This window comes from Diadema setosum, chromosome 5 (genome assembly GCF_964275005.1).
Source record: "Diadema setosum chromosome 5, eeDiaSeto1, whole genome shotgun sequence".
Taxonomy (NCBI): Eukaryota; Metazoa; Echinodermata; class Echinoidea; order Diadematoida; family Diadematidae; genus Diadema; species Diadema setosum.
The window spans coordinates 33,019,832-33,044,880 of record NC_092689.1 but is presented as its reverse complement, the minus strand read 5'-3'; the positions used below and the strand labels follow the sequence as shown (position 1 = coordinate 33,044,880).

Here is a 25,049-nt window from a genome sequence, read left to right as displayed (position 1 = left end):
ACGGCGTACAAGGGCAAAATGTCACTCCTGATAAACGCCACAAAATCTAAACGAGTACGGTAGCGCACGAGCATCGACGCAAGTTTAGATCATAAATAATCAAAGTCAACATATGACTACACCCATCCTTCGGCATAACTGTGGGTAGCTGGTATTCTCAAATGAGAATCAAATTGGCACATGGTTGTACTGTATATGGCGGTCTCACAACACAGTACCAGATACTTCAACATTGCCTTCATTCAATCGATACATACAAAGAAGAGACACAACATTCTCGTAATATTCCTCATGAAGTGGGCACCTGTCACAGAGCAAAGGGGTATAAACCCTGGTCCCTTACAAGCAGCAATCCTTTTCTGTCTCTGGCTAGCGAGTACTCCCCTGTTTTACTTTGTTTTACTTGTTTGTTTTGCATGACTGCCTACATACCAGCCAGTCACAGAGCTGGCAACCTTAGCAGACCAACTAACACACATGCAAAGTAAAAAAATGATCTCTTTTTAAAGGAGGGGGGGTTGAGGTTAAAAAATGGAAATTGCATATGCTAGGTAAGCTTTACAAATAAAAAGAATAAAAAGGAAACAAAATTCTTTGTCACCTTTACCATTTCCTGAGAATACAGACATCTATGCATGTCATATAAAAGCAATACAGATATCTGTGTACTGGTATGTCATATAAAGCCATACAGACATTTGAGTATGCTGTATGAAGCCATAACTACACTGTATGCATTATGTAAAGTAACACTACACCTGTAAACACATATGTATGATGTCATATTTAGCCACATACAGTTGTAAGTCTTTTGCAAGCTCACTGTGGAAAGTGACTGTATTTTCAAGCTGACTGCAGTAAAGAAAAACAGAGCATAGGTGAACATTATAGATTTCATAATTAAAATTGGGCATACAATATAAAAGAAAGTTAAAGAATTAGCAACTTCATTGTGTGATCATGAAATGGTGATATCAGTTAAAACTGCATATATGAAAATTTCATGATGCGAATATGTCATCACCTCTGTCAAATTTGCCGATGACTGTAGATGAAAATGTACTGATTCCACTTTTAGCATGATTTAGAACTACAACCAAGGGTCATTACTGATGATTGATTACAACTCTATAACAATTTAGACATCAAATTAATTTTTTTTGCTTCAAATCACAGACATTAAAAAAAAATGGGTGAAATTTGTGCAGAGCGCAATGGTCCTGTTCTAATGAAACTCCAACCATTCCGTATGCTTGATTTTACTTTATCTGTTGCCATCAACTATATTTGTGATTGTGCATCACAAAACCAACAAAAAGTTGAAAGATCCGATGTTACTGAGGACTAAAAATAGGTATCAAAATGGGTCAACCTGATCAATTTTCAGCCTTTTATATTTTTCTGACAGAGCATTTCTTCTATGTAAGTTTGAGATGCTGTGCAAGTTTAATGAATTCCAAGGGCTATATCTAATATCTACCTCTGCCAAGGAGGTTATGTTTTTGCTAGCATTGGCTTGTTTGTTTATCTGTTTATCTGTTTGTCTGTGTGAACGGATTTGGATTAACCTTACAGGAAGAGTTGAAAATTACACAAGGAACATTATTAAAAATTGGTAGTGACTTGGATAACCATTTGGATCCAGGATACTGTTTTAGATTTTTTTTTTTTGAAGGATTATCATTGATAAAATGGGGCTAACAAACAAGGAATTCAAGATACAAGTGTACGTGTATTTGAGGTGTACGTAAGCTCACTGATGAGTTCGCTCTAGGCACAGTGTCCAGTCAGCTGCTGATACTGTAGATTCTGCAATCTGGACAAGAGAAGGGCTTTTTTTTCACTGGGAAATAAGGACAATTTTCAGCATGCGTGTACGAGTGAAAATGAGCTGCTTGGGAGAGGTCTGTACTCTCTGATTGCTTTTCTAGTTCTTGAATGTGAGATCATGCAGCAAAATTTTGAGGTGCCAGATTAATGATGACAAGGCAAACAGAGTGGGGTAGGGTTTTAACCCGTTGAGGACGAGTCCCAAGTATACCCGGGCAAGTGTCTATGTGGAAATGCGTGTTGTAGCAAAATCAGTCCGTCCTCAATGGGTTAATAATAATCCTCACAATTCATTCTGCAGGGAACACACTACGAATCTAATGACTTTGCTGGTTGCGCACGTCCAGTCTTTCAAACAAGCATGACAACTCTGCCCATCAATCGATGCCTAAGCATGCAGCACAGTTTCAGCTCATCTTTTGGAAAGCTTTCAAGAAAATCTCTCATTGAAAAATAAGGGACTTCCATCTTTCTCTAAGGCAAGCATCATATCTATAAACACTTCGTATAAAAAGAATAAAAAAAGAAAGTAGTCTGGTACTGAAGGAGACTTCACTTGGTCGAGATACTCATGCCACTAAATGTATCACATGAGGAACATACAGAGAGGTTGGGTGGTCTCTGGAATGTGCACGGGGCATCCCACAATTGCAACCTCCCTGATTTGTCTTGCTGCCAACAATGGGGTCTGCTGGTAGACCATGTGACAACAACAACATTCTGAGTTTTAATGTGTACCATCACACATGTTCTCCTTATCTCAGAAAATGGAGGGGGGGGGGGGGTGAAGATATCAATATATTCTTCCTTACTCTAGAGCATTTCCAGAGTGTCTGTGCCACTCTGGTCTTCCCTCCATATTTCTTCTCTACCACTGCATGACAACCAGAGCTTCAAAGCATTCTACAGACATCGGCATTGTCACAGGCACTCTCCCATGTCTTGGCTGTCTGTGGTCGCCATCTTGAAGATGGGACAGGGGCAGGGTGCGGTTCCATTGGTATTGGGTGATAATCACCACCCACTTGAGGCAATTCCTTAGTGTTGCTACGGGCAACGGCCGTCATCTTTTGATGGGATCTCTCGTCTCCGCCTTTAGTCGTCACGCGAGAAGAGTTAAAACCACGGTGGGCTGCGAGACGGAATTCTCTGCGACTATTAATGCGTCTTTCTACGCTATGCAAATTCACACGAGGTCCATCCTTTGATGCAAGGTGCATGCACACATCCTTGAGGGAGCACCTTGGAGCGGGACTTGAAGGAACGACTAGGATACGTACAAAGAGCTGAGAAATTGTCATTTGAACATCTGTGTAGTTCATTGTTAGGCAAATCATTAAGTGCTTGTGTACTTTTTGAACATCATCTTGTATCAGGAAGCGAATTGCAGCTGCTGAAGGTCTGCTCACAAAATGCCTCACTTCGTCAACGGTCCATTCGGCTGCCGTTGGGCGTCAGGCTGCGGGTAGGACGAGTGTTGCCGTGGGAAGGGACTGACATCCAGCGAGGCCCTAGAGTTTGTCACCTGCTCTCAGGTACGTCAGTCGATTGAGAAACGGGGCAACTTCCCGCGAGACGAGGGCCCAGCCTCTGTAGGTGGGGTAGGAGTCGCACGCTAGCTGGACGGGTACAGCAAATTTAGGCTTTGTGCGGCACTGGTAGGCGACTCCATGGTGATAGGATTGGAGAAATGTCACGGTTTGGGATGAAGAGGGGATGTGGTGGAGGATTGAGGTGGATGAGGTGTGAACTTCCAATGGGGGAGGGGGGAGGTAGAAGCTATCACGAGTTAAGATCTTCTTCAAGGTGACTTAGGTCCAACTCCTCCAGTAATCTTATACTCTCCAACTGATCTTCTCGCAGGGTGTTGAAAGATAAGTCAAAGCTGTTCAGATGAAAAAAAAAAAGGCAAAACACAAAAACAAGTGTTAGCATATACTATACACAGGACCTCATCGGGATATTGTGTAGCAGATATTGCAACTTATATTTGTCCATTTGCATTTTTTTTTTTTTATTGAACACTTGCATTCTACTCTCTGGGCTTTGTAATGTTAGTCAGCTGTTTTCTTTCATTATAACGAAATGTAAAGCATGTAAAGAGATATCGATGATAATTTTGGGACTTATAAAGTTCTATTTGTTGTGACGAGAATTTTGTTATAACTGTGTTTGTCACAACGGGAGTGCACTGTACAATCATCAGCAGCCACAGATACCACAGAACTTTGTAAGTTTTGGAAATCTATGATGCACTGCATGAGATTATGTGCTGATTCATTCAGCTTTTTCTTCATATTTGAAAAATAAAAAATGAAGAAGAAACACATCATAAGAAAGAAGAGCCCAGAGTTACATTCAAGTTGCTACATTGTGATAAGCAAATGCATTAAACTAATAAAATTCTGTTGCTTATTGTGAACTAGGGCATAAGGAAATAACTCACATTTCGGCCAGGCTCCCTGTAGAATCTCAGAGACTAGGCAAGTCTGAGTTTTACTTTGCAAAACTTGATAACTGTCACACAATGGCTGCAAGCATGAGAAAGTCTCAACATATCTACGCATTAGTTTATTTTCATTTTCATCTATTTATTTATTTTCACCTAATGCCATTAAAGAGGATTTTTCTTCCCTGGCATTTTTGTTGTTGCAAATATAGAATGGAGCCTGGTTTTGGAACTTGTAAATCCCCCCCCCCCCTTCATCCCTTCATACTGAATCTTATCTGAGTGTGCAAGAATATGGGAAGAAGGAGGAGGAGGAGGAAGAGGCCACACTTACTGTGACTGCATCTGTATGCTTTCTTCTGCCAGTTGGTTCTTCTGCCCATCATCGGAGGTCTGGGGACTGTACTGGGCGGCCTGCCCACCACTGTCCAGAGGACCTTCCAGACTCCGTGGTCTGGACAGTGTCCTCTTCAGCTGCCTGTCTGATTCTACCTTCTAAAAGATCGCCCCCAAAAAGGGGAAAAAATGAAAAAAAAAAAAACAGAAAGGAAAACTGTCAATGGGAATCCTTTGTTATCCATATACAGCCATGACTATACGTCCACTCATACATGCAATACTTTTTTCTCGATTATATGACAACGACAATGATATATAACCAAGGTATTACATCATTGTCATCCTCACTATCACTGTCATTATCAGTATCATCATCATCATCATCATCATCATCATGACCATCATTATCAGCATCATAATACTGTAAACACAGAAATTTTCACGGTACATTATTTCTCGCATATTTCACGCTACTTTTGGCTAGCGTGAATTCTAAAACCTGCAAAAAATATCTATTCAATTTTATCTGCATGTGTTGAATGGGTTGACAATTGCACAGAGCAAATTCAAGAACCGGTAAATATGTTTTTTAGCCGCCCAGCACGAAAAATTAATTGTGCGAAAATATTGACGTTCACAGTATCCTCCTCGTCATTATTGTTATCATTATCATTGCCAGCACCACCATCATCATCATTGTTAGAGTGATGAAAAAAGTTAGTACTGATAAAAGTACTGATAAACGGTAAGTCATAACTAGAAATGTCGCTACAGCGACTGGTATGCCTCTGCCATATTGCATGGTTCTTCTAATAGGTCTATAGTACAATGTCTTGACAATGTGTGATGACAGTTTCACATAGTTGGCAAAATATTAAAATGACAGGTTTGTCACAAATGTGCTGAATGTTCACTTTCCTTGAACTAGGTATAATTGGATGAATGACTAAATTGTCATAGTGCAGGTACTTGGGGATTTGAGGATTTTTACTTGACTTCTGACCCTTTTATAAGTTTATGCATTGAGTAATTTACAAGGTACAGAGAAAAAGTGTAGTTTTAGTATTAAATGGTAAAATACTAGTATTTAAACCTGGCCTTTGACCCTTGATCTTTGACCTTAAAGTTCCAAAGAGAAGTTCCAAAGAGAATCAATGTTAGCTAGGTGAAACATGCATAAATATGTAATAAGTTTCATTATGATACAATATGTACCTTGAGTTATTTTTGAGATATGGAGGAAGAAGTGAAATCTAGCACTTTCACTTGACCTTTGAACCTTTGGGCAAGAAACTTCCCACAGAATATCAATTGGGTAATACATGTAAAGTTTAAATAAAAATCCTGCTGGCATTGCATAAATATGAGGGAATTAGTGACATTTTGAGGAGTTGACCTTTGACCCCATGACCTTTGACCCATGACCCTAAATTCCCTAGATAATTACTGCCAGTCAGTATGTGCATATATATACTAAGTTCTATGAAGATACCTTGAACCATTTGCGAGATATGGAAAAAACATGCAGTTTTAACATTTTGACTTGACCTTTGACCTCATGACCCGAAACTCTCTCTGGAGAATCTTTATATGGTAGTACATATATACACTAAGTTTTAAGAAAGTACCTTCAGGGATTGCACGGATATGGGGGAAATAGTGAAATTTTGAGCATTTGACCTTGACCTTTTGACCTTTGACCCTCAGTATGTGCCCCTAAAAGTTGACAGGCACAACTTCGCCCACTCATACATATACATGCCAAGTTTAATAAGGATACCTCGAACGGTTTTTTTAGTTACGCTGTCCACAAAATTGATTACGGACAGAAGGATGGACGGATGGACGGACGGACGGACGGACGGACGGACGGACAACCCGAAAATATAATGCCTCTGGCACAACCACTTCGTGGTGGAGGCATTAAAAAACTTACCGCCAGCACTGCAGCACCCAAGAGCTGCCACACGTTGTTTTGCCGTTCCTTCCTTCGCTGGGAGATCTTCTCCTCCACGTCTCTGGCCGTCTCCTGCCACTCCCTCATCTTCCCCATCAGCTCTTCCATGGTTTCCGACGACTTCTGGACCTCTCTGGCGGCACGAGGCGAAGAAGAAGAAGAAGAAGAACAACAACAAGAGACCCGGGGGTCACACGCTCACCTGAGTATCGCAAGTTCACCTTCCATGCATTCTTGCAGACTCTTACCTGAGAACATTGGAAACTTATGGTGGGGGTAGCTTTGAGAGTGGGGGCATGGTGTCCATTTACATATTCCATCACACTGGTAAAAAATACCTACCAAGTACTGTACGAGCTGAAATTTTCGCGGTGGTTTTATTTTCGCGATTTTCGAAATAAACAACACGCGAAAATGTCCTCCAAGTAGCAATTCGCGAAAATATCTGTACGCGAAGATTTCAGCTCGTACAGTACACTGTACTTTATAGAATGTTGGATTATGCGGCTTGGGGGAAAAAAAAAAAGACTTAAAGCCCTATCACTTTTGATTAGAACTAGAGAAAAATATTATTGAATATTCATTAATTTAGGAAGTTTGGACGCCCTGGGGCCCCCAGGGAAAGCATGGTGCCCATTCAAACACTTTGAAATCTTATCCCCATGGGAATGCTACTTGCCAGGTTTGGTGAAAATCCATTATGTTGTTTTCAGCAAAATAAAAATTTAGGCCCGCATCTGGACTCCCCCCTCCCATCAATCTTCCTTGGGTCCCAAGGGGGGGGGGGGGGAGGTAGGGCACCCCTGATTTTCCCATGAACAAACTTGAAACAACAGTCATCACTATACTGACTCATTAACTTAGCTCAATCACTTCTGTATCAACTTAGCTCAATCACTTCTGGTTCCAGAGAAAATCTGTAAAGATTCCTTACAGGAGGGTGGGGGGGGGGGGGGAGATGGGATGGGACCCCTGGGGCCTCCGGGGGGGGGGGGGGGGGGTGGGGGCATGGTGCCCATTTGATGAAATTGAGATTCTATCCCCCTAGGGATGCCACCTGCCAAGTTTGGGGAAAATATGTGATAGGGTTTTCAAGAAAAAGACGAAAATGTACAATTTCAGTCCAAATTTAGGCCCCCTGGGGTCCCCAGGTGGGGCATGGTGCCCATTTGATAAAATTGAGATTCTATCCCCCTAGGGATGCTACCTGCCAAGTTTGGTAAAAATTTGTGATAGGGTTTTCGAGAAAAAGATGAAAATTTACAATTTCGGTCCAAATTTAGGCCCCCTGGGGCCCCCAGGTGGGACATGGTGCCCATTTGATGGAATTGAGATTCTGTCCCCCTATGGATGCTACCTGCCAAGTTTGGTGAAAATTTGAGATAGGGTTTTCAAGAAAAACATGAAAATTTACAATTTCGGTCCAAATTTAGGCCCCCTGGGGCCCCCAGCTGGGGCATGGTGCCCATTTGATGGAATTGAGATTCTGTCCACCTATGGATGCTACCTGTCAAGTTTGGTGAAAATTTGTGACAGGGTTTTCAAGAAAAAGATGAAAATTTACAATTTCGGTCCAAATTTACTGGGGGCCCCCAGGTGGGGCATGGTGCCCATTTGATGGAATTGAGATTCTGTCCCCCTATGGATGCTACCTGTCCAGTTCGGTGAAAATTTGTGATAGGGTTTTCAAGAAAAAGATGAAAATTTACAATTTCGGTCCAAATTTAGGCCCCCTGGGGCCCCCCAGGTGGGGCATGGTACCCATTTGATGGAATTGTGATTTTTTTTTTTTTCCCTAGGGATGCTACCTGCCAACTTTGGTGAAAATTCATAATGGCATTTTCAAGAAAACGATGAAAGTGTACAATTTGGGCCCCATTAGGACCCCTCCCCACCCCCTCCCCTGGGTCCCAAGGGGGGCACCCCTGATTCCACCATGAACAAACTTGAAACTACAGTCATCAATGTACTAATTCATAGTATTAACTTAGCTCTATCACTTCTGGTTCTAGAGAAGAAGATTTTTTAAAATTCCTTAATTTTGGGGGGTTTTGGCCCCTCTAGGGGTCCCCCAGGTGGGGTATGGTGCCCACTTAAACAAATTGAGATCCTATTCCCCTGGGGATGCTACCTGCCAAGTTTGGTGAAAATCGGTCAAGGGGTTCTCAAGAAGAAGATGAAAATGTAAAAAGTTTACGCACGACGGACGACGCACGACGGATGCCGGATGAAGAGTGATCGCAATAGCTCACTTGAGCCTTTGGCTCAAGTGAGCTAAAAAGTCAAGTGGAGGGATCTGGGGAGTTACTGTAAAAGTGGGAGTAACTGTTCATGCTCAGCCGGGCAAAATGAAATTCACACTCATGCTAAAGAACCAATGAACGTGAAGAAAACTAATGATAGCGTAACAGTAATACCCCTACAATATACCTACATTGAAATCAAAGATATCAAATCATATCATATAACGAGTAGGAAAAATGTGCACAATTTTTGCTTTTGTGCTAATTTCATGTTGCACAACATTCTTGTTTTTTTTTTTTTTTTAAAGTGAAATTTTAGTATCCACACTCAACTGGTACTTTAATAGCGTAACATAGTCTCCCGATACAGATCTTTCCTTACGTCAACAGCAGTTTCAGAGTTATAAATAGTCCCAGCCAACGAAAGATCTTCCGATAAATAAATAAATTCTCAGGAATACTAGAGTTACCATACTTTCAAAAGGCTCTCGACAATAATTACCGAAAGTATCAGATCCATTGTAACTTTGCCTAAAGTCCTGCCTACCCATAGACAGTTTGCTGGCCAATCACAAGAGTTGAATATTTTTGCACACGCCACCAAAGTTTTAACGAGGAAATTGGGGCGAGGCATGTAATACATTCATGATTTCTTGTTTCTTTGCTTCAGTGATTGGCACAGACGAACGTCCGTGTGTAGATCACAAAACCCCCTTGCTCTGTTGGAACACATTTAGTGAGTTTCAATCGAGCTGCACGGACACAACCAAAACGAGGGGAGAAAAAGAGAGTGGAAACTACATGTATATAGGTATACTGCATCAGACAGTTGAGCAGAGGGTAGCTTTTGAGAGTAAGCTGCAACATTTCCTAGAGTGCTGGTGGCTACATCTCTTGTTAACATGCTCCGTTTTTTCTTCTGTTGGATGGCTTTAGTATCACCTTTGACACTTCTCATGGTGATGACACCTCAGGTGCTGGCAACATCACAAGAACTCATGGGTGAGCATCCTTAAAATACAACCCTCCCCTGACCCTCTCTCTCTCTTGGCCCATACTGTATGTCCAAAAAAAAAAAAAAAAAAATTACAACGGGACCCTCCGCAATGAAAGCTTTAAAAATAGTTAATCAATCCAAATACAATTTTAGGGTACAAAATTATAACTCATTGCCCACATCTTACAGAAAACCCCATTCATTTGCTTCAGTGGTCAAAGAGAAATGAGGAATTTTGTAGAGCATGTAAGGAATCTCTTCCCTCCAAGTTCTGTCTATTGTGTTCACACACAAGAGCATCCAAGTGCTAAACTTGGAAGAATCAGACTCATGACATGCTTTACAACAATCCACATTTCTCTGTGACCGCTTAACCAAATTGAATGGGGTTTTCTGCAAAATAGAGCCAAGACGCTATATTTTAAGACCCTGAAGTAGCATTTAGACAGTTAATCATATTGGGTGTTATCAACGCGAAAGTCTGATTGTAATTTTTTTTGGGACATACTGTATACCCATTCTGACTCCGCCCAGTGTGGACTTTGTTGCTCACACCAAAAAGGTTCAAGAGATGAGAGTTCCAACTGGTTAGAATCATTCACAAAGCTGTCAGTTTTTTATTGATGCACAAAAGAATTCCACAGGTGCATTGGTGCCTTCGACGATCAAGGTTCATTACCGCCGTCTTTCTGAGCACTCTCAAGATTTATTTTGGGCTCTTTACATAATGTCGGCTATATTTTGCTTGTTAATCTATCACATGAAATGAAATTTCACTTTATGATAAAGAATATGAAACAAAAGTCAATTTTGTCCAAAAATATGTGCAAAAGTTTAAATCCGAGCTGTCTGTTGTGAAAGTGTTTGAACTTTTACCCACCTGAAATGCCGGTTTTATCACTTTCTGATTAATTCTGTCAAATGAAACTAAAATGGTATCATCTTTAAGTATAGTTCTGTATAAACTGATATGTCAGATCAGTGAACAGACATGTACAGTCGAGTAATATTGATTTTGAATTTTGATTTCATCACTTTTTTGGTGCAATTCTTATTCGAACATCATTGTGTCTGTACCTGTATGTACCGGTACCACTAATGTTTATAAGAAGGGATGGTGAAAATTACCATCATGAAGACAAATCTTCCTTAAATAAAGAGTGACTAGTCATGATACAATGGCACATGAATCAGTTGTCTTCCTATCTGTGGGGCAGCTCCAGTTTAGCACATACTTCAAATATTTCTGAGTGGTGGCATTAAACATGGGATCAAAGGGAATAAGACTGTGTGTTACTCCATCTCTTAAACCTCCTTGCTCACACTTTGAACACTCTATTGGAGTCAGATGTTTCCCTGTTGAAAGCGTGGTTTGAGCTTTGATTCCTCACCTCTGAGGCCTGTTAACTTGAATTAATCTGAAGGAAAAAAAAAAACAACCACAAAATTTCTAGCCTTCGAGGATGAATTGTACTTGCTCTCAGGACAACCTTTTCCTACAACTTCAGACATGTTCAAAGTTTTGCTCTTTGCAGATTGCTGACCTCACTCCTACTAATATCGAGCATCAAGAAAACATTTTGCCTGCATTTTTTTTTTTCAGATCACGTTGTCCTGAGCGATGACGAATCTTTCACCATCTCTAGCGAGGATATTGAGAAAGCAGTGGAAACCCACTACCGACACCCGACGTGGACTTTTTATGCGCCAGGAGAACAGCAGCGAATCGTGTTTGCGTTCCAAGTACTGAGCTTTGACGAAGGAAGGGATTTCTTGAAAATTGGTGACGGACTCATCTCTGGATCATCATCACAACTGGTATCATTTAGCGGACACACACTGCCCAGTGAGGTGGTGTCTGTTGGGAATTTGGCGTGGCTGCGACTAAAGCTGCGCACAAGCTACCAAGGACGTGCCATGCCACAGTTGAATGTGACGGTCTCTGTGATCGACCATTTTGGTATGTCCGCAAGTTTTGAAGTATAGCATGGCCAATCATCATAATCTATGGAAAAAACTTTTTACTTATGCACACACCACCATCCATAAAAAAAATCTGTAGCAACAAAAGATGCGTTCACACACATTTACACACATACATGTGTTGCAAATAATCTGTGCATATCAAATTGTAATACTAGTTTTAGGGATGTGCGATTCTGTTAACCATAGGGGACTAAATAGCCCAGTGTCACTGTGTTTCACATAGTCTGCATGAGGTTGCTTGAATGTGTCATTACAAATACGTCAACATAGAGTCCAAGCTTCTACATCCTCCTTGATATGTGCAAAAAAAAACCCACAACAACAACAACCCCAAAATAGTAGAATACCATTATTCAACCCACAAAATTGTAGAATACCATTATTCAATCACATATGCAAACAGACATACATGCACCAACCCACTGAGAATCCTGAAAGTATGACCAAATAGTTAGCGATATGGTGAAGTCAAGCTTCTTGTTTATATCTCACTTAATATCAAGTAATAGAGGAACTTTGCTCCAGATATCATCATCCTGTCCTTCTTTTGGCAACTATATAGCCTTTTTTGAGATGACCCTGGTGCAAATAATTGAATCTATGCTAATGGATAAAAAAAAGGGCAGTGACATGAACTTTCATCTTCTAGAGTGTGTTGCCACTTTACAGATCTGGGTTCCATTTCATAAAACTTGTTATCACTCAACTGCCTCATTTCTATGACAAATTTGCTCTCAGCCAATCAGATGCAAGGATTTCAGTAGCTTATAACAACTATCGTACAACTTGTTATTGATAACAAGTTTTATGAAACGAGGCCCTGTGTATGACTGTAGTACTTGATAGGCTTTTGAAAGTTCCTCAACTGAAACAAGCAATTTTAAATGAACAACACAGGGCTCTAATCAAAGAGAATTTTCACTTTATGGTTCGAGACACCAACCTGGAATACTGAAAGTCATTTTAAACAGATCGAGCAGCAAACAACAAAAAAAAATTTTCTGCGAATTGATGAGTTCAACAAATCTTCAATCCATCAGATTCCATGGCTCCAGAAGGTGGATGGGAGGATGGGAGCATGATCACATTGGAATCTCCAAACCATCCGGACAACTATCCCAACAACTACTACCGCATCTGGGACATCGTGCTACCGTATAGCTTTCTTGCTGAGGTCTCTTTCATGCACCTCAACACTGAAGATGGCGCCGACGTTTTGTGGGCAGGAGAGGGAGTCCACGCGTTCAATGCAAATGACCCAGCGTGGCAGAATTGGACAGGCGAACGCACGGGTGAAATCCTGCGCAGGCAGGCTTTCAACTCCACCAGTAGTACCCTGACTGTAGTCTTTGCCAGTGACCATTCTATCAGTAAGCCCGGATTCCAGATGACCATTCGGGCCATCAGGGCTTTGTCCACCTCTCCGCAAGAAGGTACTGCCTTCTCTCGATCAAGGGAATATTTCAGACAGAGCTACATTGTATAATGGTCATGCTCAAACAGATGTAATGGAGGCAGAAAAACTTTGCATTTATTTGTTTTGTATTTTTGATAACAAATACTCTGTAACATCCTGTGCAAGATACTGGAATTGACTTTTTCAAGGAAATTCAAGTGAAAGAAAAAAAAAAATGATTCCTCTGTCAAATCACATAACTTTACAGAACATGTGTAAATGCATGCTGATGTACAGTTGTGAATTGTACTATTAAAAAAAAACAAAAAACCATGAAATGTACAACATATACAGTTATTTACTTACAGTATTAAGGGTAAACACATACATTTGTAGCATACCTGCCAACATTTCAAGATGAAATATCTTACTCGTGGATTGCAAAAATCTTATTTTATATGCAAACTGAAGTTAAAAATCTTACTTTCAGTCAAATCTTCAGAAAATACACATGAAAGGTATATCTAAATATTTTTAAAAAATCCGATTTCTCTGACAGAAAATCTGATTTTGCTATTTTTAACGGAAAAAATCTTACTGAATCTGATAAAATCTTACTAGTTGGCAAGTATGTTGTAGTATCTAGAAAAAAAAAACCTGACAAAGATTCCTTAATGATAGCTTCTTGTCATTCGTAAAGTCATACAGTTGTTAGTCATACAGTTAGTTGTCATACAGTTAGTCATACAGTCATACAGTTAGTCATACAGTTAGTTGTTAGTCATACAGTTGTTAGCAGAATAAAGCTATAGCAGCCACCTCTCAGTGTAATGTTTTCCCTGCCAAACTTCTCAGAGTATGTCTACCAAGCCACTCCTCTTGGGTTCGATTCGGGTCTGGCTACTGGGGAACACACTCCAAAACAGACGGAGCCCGCCACATCATCAGAACCAACCTCATCCCCCAATGCCACGCAGGAACCAACGGCTGGCACCGTGGCCTACTCTGATTCGGCGGATGAAAGCAAAGTGTTGGATATCAATGGTAACAGTTTGAACTAAATGGGAGTATATTAACATTCACAATGTAAACATTAACACCCACACACATACACATGTACACCCACACACAAACACACATACAGCTGCATGTAAAGCTATTTCAGCAGTGGGAGGATTGGGATTTTTCTACAGAGTACCGAAAAGATGATATCACAGTCTCTTGTTATAGCTAGGGTTGGAACCAGGTGCGCACACAAACACTCTGGTCAGGTGAGACGGTTAAGAACCAGTTTCCATGGCGATGAATGGCTATGACATCACACTTTGGTACTCTATTGTATACTGTAAAACGCGATATTTTCGTGGTATGAAATTTTTGAGTGTTGCTTCTAACATTCAATACGTAAAGTGTAGACAAGAACTTTCATGTGCATTTTGATTTCGTGAATCTTGGCTCTCGCGAAATTGGCAAAATTAAAATGCACACGAACATACCGGTGCAATTCTGTTCATCTCCTAAACCTGTTATCCCCAACAGGCATGATCACCATCGAGGTCAAAACACTTGCCCTGATTGTGGTGTCATCCGTGCTGGGTCTGGTACTTCTCGTCGCAATCCCTTCTTGCCTGACCAGACACTGTCGCTGTCGGGCTCCCAGCAAAGATAGGGTGAGTGTTGCTATGGTAATACCAAGACATATTACTCTCTGGACAGTTTCTTTTCCCCTATCTATCTATCTACTAGTACCTATCTATCTATCTATCTATCTATCTATCTATCTATCTATCTATCTATCTATCTATCTATCTCTCTTCTCCTTATCTCCCTCACCAGCTTTTCTATCAGCGAGTAGGCACAAAGGGGTATACTAGAGTTATTAAACCCAAGTTGAAAACAGAGGCTGTAATCATTCAGTCTGGTTGAGGTCATGATCAAGACTGAGTATCACGTCCAGCAATAAACCAAAGTCAAAAAGTTTCTCTTCCACGAATACACTAAAGCCTACCATTGGAGCGGAGTCGCATGATCACAGTCTGCGTTATTTGATGACAAGAGTGTAGACTGAAATGTATGTGATGATAGCAACCCAGAAGTAATAATTGAGACATGACATCATGATAGAGTACTGTTCAAAGTCACAAATCCAAAGATGTCTTCATGAGACGTGATGAATGACATGTACAGTATATACCAATCATATATTCTACTAAACAGCACCACCGGCGCACGTCAAGGGCCCTACCTTCACCCCCACGGCAGCTGTCCTACCGGGTCAGCGAGGACGCCTTTGCAGCCAAACTTGGCAAGCCGGACCCTTGCATCGGCTCGGAGTGGGGAGCCCCGAGGGAAGAGAGCAGCTACGCATCCATGACCAGCATCCTTGAGAAACTTTCTCAACGAGGGTCGCGGGAGGTCGCCTTCCACCCCAGCAACGGCTCTGACCGGCCCTTGACTGGGGGACTGGCAGCGGAGGCTGGAAGCAAGAAGGGTCAAGTGGTGGATGTGAATGACCATGGCTACATGGTCATGTATCCCGGTATTGGCGGGACTCCTCCGTCAAAGCCCACTCTCCCAGATGAAAATGTTACCGCCCTTGCAGAGCCCAACAAATCCCAGCTGAGAGCATCGACATTGGTTCCGCGTCTCCCCGGCAACGAAGAGGCAGCCTCTGATGGGCACAATTACTCCAACATCCCAGCTGTCAAAAGCGTGCAAGGTGAAAGCACGGGTGTCGCCCCGTCTTCCACTGAACACAGAATGTCTACTTCAGACAGGATGGCGCACATTGCTGATGGCAGCTCAATCACAGAGGTCCAGCATACCTACTGTGCCCACATCATTTCGGACTATTAGAAGCAAGGCAGGCAGTGACTGTAAATCTCACCAAACATGCTCTGTGTCTGATAAAAGGCTGACCACACCTACACGATGCTGTAAATATGCTCGATGGCAAACACAGACTCTCATTTCAATCTTTAGTACTTAAACTGACAGAAAAAATGCCAACATTTGCTCTGAATGTTAAATGTGCAGCAGTAAATGTAAATCTCCATTATGTACATACACTAAAATGTAAAATGTATCTTTTATGACTAAAGGTGTGGAGAACTCAGTAAAAATTTTTTGGTATAAGTTTTTTCCTAAGGCTGTAAACAGGCTTTAAAGTCGCTTCAATATCAGGTTTAAGTTCCCTGCATTGGAATATCATATCCTAGGAATTCCATGCTGGCTTTTCAAAAGTTCATTTGCGCAGAGGAACTAAGGGGGGTTGCTCTCAGAAAAATGTGCTGCCAAACACTTCAGAAATGGATCCTGAATGGCATTTAAAGGCACATCAAATTTGCACCCCTAAATGGCATATTTTGATAGGTTACCTAATACATGAACAATATCCTAACTGGCATTCTGAATATTTAAACTGCAAATAACAGCTGAAATGACACTTTCCTGAACTACAATAAGAAATGTCTAAAAAAGCATGCTTTGTATCATAACCTGTACAAACTAGAAAAAAGTAATCTCAAAGCACCTTCTGCATGTAACACTGTATATCTTGACTGTGTTCTATTGTCCATAGAGCACCACTGCAAACTTTTGGTAGAAGAAATTGCTGTATTACCTTAAAGGTAGGGAATCCCATTTGCATGCCTTCAGGTTGTATAAACACAGTGGTATGTTGAAGAGAGTATCATTTTAGAAACTCCCATAAAGTATTGAAAGTGGAAGGTAACATTAAGTACATTTTTATTGACCGTTAGATTTTGAAATGAATTCTTTTCGGGGCTCACCATAAATTCCAGTACATTACTAGGCTATCTTTGCAGACCCATGCACTGCATGTGTGTCCATCATGTATATTTTGTGAATAAAGTTCATCAAAACTTACAAACATTTCTATATACATTCTTGCCACACACTCTATATGTTATTACATCAGCTCTTATACTTTTAGATTTGTGTTTATAGATGAAAAATACAGAAGACTGCAACAAAAAGGCTTAAGTGTGGCTGACACACGGAACTACTGAGTAGCTGAGTTTTGTGCATTATTCAAATTGTAGATAACTGTTGACTTCCAAATTTCTAAGCAGTGGCCTAAACAAGTCCCCTGAGGTTCATATTTAATGTTTTGCTGCATTTTGGGAGTTCTGTAAAAGGTATCCCCTACCTTTAATATGACCATGGAAAATTGAATTCCGAAGGAAAAATAAACCCCCCAAACTGTCTTGATTTAATGGTATGAAAAATAATAATAACAAAACTTAAGACAAAATCAGGAAATAAAGAAACTAATTGTCAATTCTGGATGAGAACACATTGGTGACCCAAATGTACACTTTACTTCTGTCTGACGAAAACTACAATACTATGATCACTACCTTCATTTAATAACTACTTTCTTACTTACAAAACAGACACACTTCTTTGAATCTCTGTAATTATGTCTTTGAATTGTAAGATATATGATTTGCTTCTCATCATATGAAATCTGTTTCACTAGTTCCTCATGGATATGCTTAATTTCATCAGTTCCAAATAAATATGCTTCAACCGTTTGAAAAGGTTTTGAATTTTCTTCTATGATCAGAAAGTCCTTAATTTCTCGGTGGATGACTCGGAACCTACGACCCCCCTCAACTAAGCAAGTCATTAATTGTCGATTCATTTTAACATATCACTGACTTGGTGCAAGGGATACAAGTATAGATTTGTTTCCTTCATATCAAAAACAAGGGGGAAATTTGTGGTACATATAGATTTATCTATAGATCAATGAGAAACTTGCAAAGAGATTACTACCACCTCAGGAATTATTGCATGCCACCAGTATCACTGTTCTGTTTAAAAAATCAAAAAGGCGACACATTAAACTACGTGAAACCTCGACCATTCTATCCTATTTCGCTCCGTTCAATGCAGTCCAATTGAAATGTTAATGAGGCGCAGTTCTTGGCATATGCTTGGTGCGGTGCTTTTGCTTTAGTGTGTAACAGCTTCCACAAGTATACATCCTCAATGTTTCCTCCCCTCCTCAAAAGTACTTAGACACTTCAAGCACTTTTATTCTACAGTTTCATTTTCCTCATGCTTTTTCTTTTTGTTCTCTTCTGTTGGCAAAACCAAAATGGGATACTTTCTCCACGGATCCCAGGAATCACTGTTTTATTTTTATCACCTCACAGCTCATCACACACACTTCAGTATCAACAATGTGACATAGATGGGATGTCATTTAGCTATGATGGATGGGTTTCCTCACAAAAAAAAAAAGGAAAACCATATCTGAATAGATTTTCCTCTAGAATATTGGAAGTTTCGGTTTCGTGTCGAACAATGAGAAGCGAAACTGGATTGGAAGGTAATGCAGCCAACACGGTGGTCTGAGAGGGGTTTTAGCACTTCATAGGCAAACATGCCCATCATGAATTTGAGATGTTCCTTGAAGGGAGGTAACTTGTTTGCAGGATGGAGTGAATGTGAAGGTGTAGAGTTTTAATATGGTTAACCATGAGTGTAGATGTGAGAAGGTATGTTTGAGTAGAGAAAGAGGTATAAGAATGTTGGAAAGGTACACAGAAGCAGAATAGAATCCCCCCCCCCCCCCCCCCCCGGCAACGAGAAGGAACCATTGGTAATTTACACTAGCTGCTGCCCATCACAAACCAAAACCAATCCACTCCAAGTGACAATATAACAGCACCCACACCTCACACAGAGGAACAGTGACACTGCCCCACTGCGCACAATCACGGACAAAGCATTGACAACAACATCACGCATGACTATACTTAGACGAGAACAAAGGCCACCCTGGACTCTGTCATTACCAATGCACCCTCAGCATCGAAGCCTAGCAGCCAAGCGCCCCCTTCCAGGTCGGCGTTAACCCTCCATTAACCTCCCGCACCCTCCCCTCCATTTTGTTTGCGGATGATAGAGAGTAAAACTGTCCAAAACGTTGAGACCTCTCCCTCTAGTCTCTTTCTCTTCTACCACAGTCCTTCGTAAGAACTCCTCAAGAAAGAATAACCTCTTGGTTCGTACACAGAACAGTATCCAAAGGATTGTATTTTTGGCACACGGTAATACTGTTTCAGCAGATGCGACCCAGAACGTAATTTTCGAAGGCTCTATGGAACTGCTGACTCGAAAGCCGGCTGTAAATATTTCTGATATTTGTGCTGGGCCTGTTATACACATCTATTTTTCCCCCGTACACCATGCATGTTTTTGTCATATGCATGGCATTACGGCATCAACTAGGTTACAGAGCGCAAAACGTGCAAAAAATCAGACTAAAAAACACACAGAGCAATCAGAGCCACTGCCATGCTGGCCTTCTAGCCTACACTAGATCTCATTATATTTTGGATCAAAAATTTATCCTCTCGTGATTGGTTCAAAGAGCTTCATGTGATTATAGGTATTTTCAGCTATGTGAGAAAGTTGACACTTAAGAAAGTACTATTTGCAAAATGCCACTTCTATGACGATATTTTGCAAATAGTATACTATTTGCAAAACGATGTCACAAAGCAATTCTGAAATTGTGCGCAGCTTTGTACCTGTCGCTCTGTGTAATGTAACATATTTTAACAAACAATTGTGACATCACAAGACAATTCTGACATTGCGCTATGCTTTGCACCGCGCGTCGCGCTTGTCAAAATATAAAATTTTTAACAAACATCACAAAGCAGTTCTGACATCGTGCGCTGCTGCATGCTTCTTATGGTCAATGTAGGATCCCTTCACAACATCGCATCCTTCATATGGCTTCTCGCTTTGCATTTCTTCCACTTCCCCTTATTTTGTTTGAATTTTTGATCCAAAATAAATATACTTTGCCTAATTTCGAGTTGTAGGCCTCGTTGCCTCAAAAAAAAAAAAAAACTGGATACATACACTGTAACAATCAATCAACTTCTAATTTCCGATGATGGGACAAATTGTCAATCTTTGGAAGACCTGTTGAGATGCAGAACTGCATGTATGCTGTCTTCATTACTGCGCCACCGAAGACATACATCCAAAGTACCTTCAAGAATGACAGTTTGTCCTACAATCCTCATTGGCATTGATTGTTATAAAAACCTCAAAATGCTGAATTCATGGCATCAAAATCACCTCATTTTTTGTACAAAAAGAGGTTGCACACTGAGCCTTCCTCTGTTGTGCACAGCGGGTATGAGTCAAATTCACACAGGCTTCTGACTTGAACCAGATAATTGAGAGCTCAAAGTAGTGAAGCTTCCATTGAGGATCTGATCTGCAACTCCATAGAAACATTTGTAAAGAATCTAAAATCCAAAGTAATATACACTGTATATGTGCACCTTGTTTTGATTAATTATTTGTTAGATTTGTTAGATAATATGTGACCCACTACAACAAAAGGATCCTAAAGTTGCTGACGGCTGAGCCGAGAAAATCGACTTTGAAGTCACATCATCAAAATTGGTCAAAACAAACGGATTTCTGTTTTTGGCATAATTTTGTAGTCTAATGTTTTGTCTATCATCTGTCTAAATTTCGAAGACAAACGATCAAAGGAGAGGCAAGAAATCAGCATTTTCTGGGCCATGATTTTCGGACTTTCAACACAACAGAAACGTGTCTTGAAGATTTGGATTTAGCGCCGCAGCTAGACTCCGCCCCTAGCAACGAAGGAGTGATCTTATTGGTCAGTGCGTGGCATCCTGATTACTGACTGGTCATGCGTAGACCGCTGGCGCTAAGCTTGAATGAACATCACGGAGGTCGCTAGGAGCATGCCTTCTATTGTCAAGCGGTGAGAACTGTCTGGCCTCCCCTTGATCATGATAGCATCGGAAGGAAAATTTTGAAGGCATTTTTCTTGAAACTCTGATTTCCTCAACCACTTGACATGCGCTTATAAAATCATCGATATATCCGCAACTGAGTACTTTTATTAGTTGTGCTATATATGAAATTAAAGTAGAAGAGTAAGGGAATAATGTCATGCCATTTTCAGAAAATTGTCCTCCCAAGACTTTTGGATCCTTTTGTTGTAGCGGATCACATATTTCTAACTTTCTCATCTCCTTTTCACTTGACAGTATGTTATTCGCTCTGTAAGGTATGTCCTTCTGCATGTCAGAGTAGGTCACTAGATAAATGGCAAATCACAAATGCTGTATTTACCATAATCATTATTTTCTTATCGGCAAACACCAGCCCCACATTCTTATTGACTCCACAGCATGTAAACACCCATGGAAACAAAAGATTCAATTGCCGATATTCCGTGGTCCAAATATACCACACACCAAGCATCGAACTGCACAACACACGGAATGCTTTATAAACTCACCTGAGTTTGGCGAAGATGTTCGTCATGAGTTCAACGTACTGCGCCTCGGCTCGCTGCACTTGCTCCTGGATCGGCTGGCAGTCAATGTGCTCCCTGCGCTTCACTGTGAAAGGAAAGGCGGGGAAAACAGGGAGACTGCCATTTAGTCAAGTCTATCCTATCAGCACATCAGCAAAAGCCAGAAAATCCAGGTGATAACACTAAAAATTTTCAAGGAAAGCCAGGAATTCAGTCAAGGGCTATGAATTAGCAAAGTTTGGGTTTCTTCTATTTAACATCCCCTCTCTAAATGGAACCAATTTGCGATGTCACAGCAGTAGAACAATATAGAGAAAATAAACAGAGAATATCACAAACATTCCTTTTTTCCAGGACATCACATGAGTACTTTAATATAAATACCTTACTCCTTCAAAGCCATGGAAAACAACATTTGCCATACAACATCTCGATAACCAATCAGGGGAACACATACTTTTCTTTGAACACAAAGATTTGTAATATTTCCTATACAATTTACTTTACATGATTCTATGGCTCTATCATACATACTGTTGTAGAGTTTCCATCTGGTGAAGACTGCATATGGTCGACAAAAACTCTACAAATTCATCAATGAAACTGAATAGATTGTCTGATTTTAATCAAACTTTCACCGAGTGTTTCACAGATTTTTCTGCATTCCCTGGAGTGATCCCTTCAACATTACGTGATAAGATCAGTTACTAAATAAGCCATATTATAAAATGGGTTCAAGAATGTAGCCAATAGGAAGCGCTGAAATGAGTGACGTGTGCTTTGGTTACTCTGTCCCACTGCACTGCGTGTTAAATCCTATTGCCGATCGTCTGTGCGCGCGGCGGCTCTTTTGAATTGCATGCATATGCGCTGTCAATCCTGTAAACAACTTCTAGTCCAGCCTTTCTTCCCTTGTGCATAACATGTGTGGCGTACGTACCATACGTACAGTGTACAGTAGACCAAGCGTTGTGGGACCGGACGCATACATGGAGTCACTTTGATGGGCAAATCCAACGATTTACAGTGCTGATCGCGTTAAACTTACCTACGCGTAGAACCGCGCATCGGTAACGCGTACGCAAACACGTTTCAACGCGAACGCACCGACCGGCGGATCTCCTCCGGTTAAATTGTCTAGCGCCATCTACGGCGCCTAAGTGAAAGTATCGCGCGTAACTGCAATGCGATTTTGCGCCGCGCAAAATGTCGCATTGAAACACAATATTAACTTTGCAGTGGAACAGAAGAGAGTGATTCACTTAGTTCTTTACACTCGTAATGTTAAGATCTTTGTGAATAATTGGTGCCTTTTCTTTTCGCTCGCTTTTCAGCCTCTGAGGACGGAATTCACGGCAACAGAAAATAAGTGTCTGGTAATATAGATTGTCCGGGCTCTCAGTTACATAAATGACCTGTTGATTCGTTGTTGTTCTACATCAATTTACAGACGTTTTGCACTTGTTAATTAGCCATTCACTTTGTATATTGCTGTTCCAAACGGTCTACCGAATTTATCCTTCATTATTGATTCTCAAAGTTATGAAAACGAGGTGTCAGAACTGTTTTTATTATGTCCGTCAAGTAAATCGTTACACATCTGTATTTTTTTTTTCTAAAACGCAAACAGAAGGAAACTGACCATAGAAATGAATATATTTTATCAGTGGTAAATGAGCAAAGAAAATCGGACACATTCACGATAGAATCACATTTTCTTTGCTCATTTTTCCGCTAATACATGTTTCCTCAAACGTTGAAACTAAATTGCGGCACCTCCTTTTCATACAAAAAAAAAAAAAAGTCTGAAGGAAATAAAGCCGATCTTCTGTCTCACGAAGCGAGGTAATCGCGACAAAATGATTTTTTTTTTTTTTTTTAACCTCGCTTCGTGAGACAGGAGATCAGCTTTATTTCCTTCAGTTTCTACACGATGATGAACATCTTCCCGACTAAAAAAAAAGAAGAAGTCAACAATGAAAAAAAAAAAAATAAGGCTGGTCGTAAAATGTTCTCCAAGTGAAATGATCTATCTCTTGGCTATAACTTCTTAGTTTATTAACTTAACATGACGTTGGAATTCGTTGTATTTTTGTTTTGAACGCGTTGAGTTGAAATTTATCTCGTTTTCTATTTAACAAAATGGTGTTGACGTTTATCTGATTTTTATCGTGTTACGATAATTATGCGATCAATCATTTTTTATTATTATTATTATTATCTCATTGTTCTCTGTTTCCGGGTGATGTTAATTTCGAAAGGTTTATTATTCCGAGGGTTCGTTATTCCGAAACACGCAAATTGCGAATACCGATAGTTATATTCCTCAGGTCGAAAGTGGAAAAGGCTTGCTTCATTCGAACACAATTTTAGTATGTGATGGCGTTTGTTATTCCGAAGGTCGATTGTCGTTTCGTTAGTTGTTTCGTTGGAGTTTCGTTATTCTAGATTAACAAACCTTCCCTTATTTTCCGGCTAATGAATAGCCGGAATAAGCGAACCTTTGAGATAACGAGCATTCGGAAAACCTTTGAAATAACGAACATTCGGAATAACGAACTGAAAGCGAAAAAAACAATACCCGGAGAAAGCGCTGGAAGCTAACGCCTTCGAACTTCTGATGCCGGGGCAACAGCTATCCAGGAGTGCACGTTCAAACGTTTTACGCCTTCGTCTCACCTTTGTCTGGCAAAGTAGTATTTATTTTTTCGTGTTTACCTCGCTTGGTGAGACAGAAGATCCGCTTTATTTCCTTCAGTTTCTACCACGATGATGAACATCTTCCCGACTAAAAAAAAAAGTCAACAATGAAAAAAAAAAAATAAGGCTGGTCGTAAAAATATTAGCCAAGTGAAATGATTTATCACTTCGCTATAACTACGTAGTTTATTAACATAATATGGCGGTGAAATTCGTTGTATTTTTGTTTTGAACACGTTGAGTTGAAATTTATCTCGTTTTCTTTGTTCAACAAATGGTGTTGACATTTATTTGATTTTTATCGTGTTACGATAATTATGCGATCAATCATTCTTTTTTTTTTTTATCATCTCATTGATCTCTGTTTCCGGATGATGTTAATTTCAAAAGGTTTATTATTCCGAGGGTTCGCTATTCCGAAACACGCAAATTGCGAATACCGACAGTTACATTCCTTAGGTCGAAAGTGGAAAAGGCTTGCTTCATTCGAACACAATTTTTGTATGTGGCGTTTGTTATTCCGAAGGTCGATTGTCGTTTCGTTAGTCGTTTCGTTGGAGTTTCGTTATTCTATATTAACAAACCTTCCCGTATTTTACGAACATTCGGAATAACGAACTGAAAGCGACAAAACAATACCCGGAGAAACCGCTGAAAGCGAACGCCTTCGAACTTCTGACGCCGGGGCAGCAGCTATCCAGGAGTGCACGTTCAAATGTTTGTGGCTTTTTCTTCTTCTTTTTTTTATTTCGTTCGTCAGATTATTTTATAAAATCTTGTTTTATTTTGTTTGGTT

At 40.4% G+C, this 25,049-nt stretch overlaps 2 protein-coding genes across 2 annotated transcripts in view; one reads left to right on the top strand and one right to left on the bottom strand.

Annotated features, from left to right (window-relative positions):
• Positions 1–2,612: 2,612 nt before the first annotated feature.
• Positions 2,613–25,049, bottom strand: part of LOC140228856 (inhibitor of nuclear factor kappa-B kinase subunit alpha-like) — an 80,123-nt gene continuing 57,686 nt past the window's right edge. Inside the window, exons 17-20 of the mRNA XM_072309126.1 lie at positions 21,536–21,638; positions 6,555–6,708; positions 4,614–4,774; positions 2,613–3,715 (exon numbers count right to left, since the gene is read on the bottom strand). Of these exons, the coding sequence (XP_072165227.1) occupies positions 3,613–3,715; positions 4,614–4,774; positions 6,555–6,708; positions 21,536–21,638 (521 nt within the window). The 3' untranslated portion in view covers positions 2,613–3,612. The remainder of the gene's footprint in view (positions 3,716–4,613; positions 4,775–6,554; positions 6,709–21,535; positions 21,639–25,049) is intronic.
• On the top strand, positions 9,781–16,053 carry LOC140228394 (uncharacterized). Its single transcript, XM_072308613.1, has 6 exons — positions 9,781–9,820; positions 11,419–11,775; positions 12,842–13,234; positions 14,053–14,241; positions 14,737–14,867; positions 15,415–16,053. Exons 1-6 carry the CDS (start codon positions 9,781–9,783, stop codon positions 16,051–16,053), a joined length of 1,749 nt encoding a protein of 582 aa, XP_072164714.1.

Excerpts from the sequence above, each read along its gene's own strand:
- LOC140228394 (XM_072308613.1), top strand. The coding sequence starts at position 9,781 with ATGACACCTCAGGTGCTGGCAACATCACAAGAACTCATGG. Across the intron at positions 14,242-14,736 it reads CAAAGTGTTGGATATCAATG|GCATGATCACCATCGAGGTC; the intron begins GTAACAGTTTGA and ends TATCCCCAACAG. Across the intron at positions 14,868-15,414 it reads GGGCTCCCAGCAAAGATAGG|CACCACCGGCGCACGTCAAG; the intron begins GTGAGTGTTGCT and ends TCTACTAAACAG.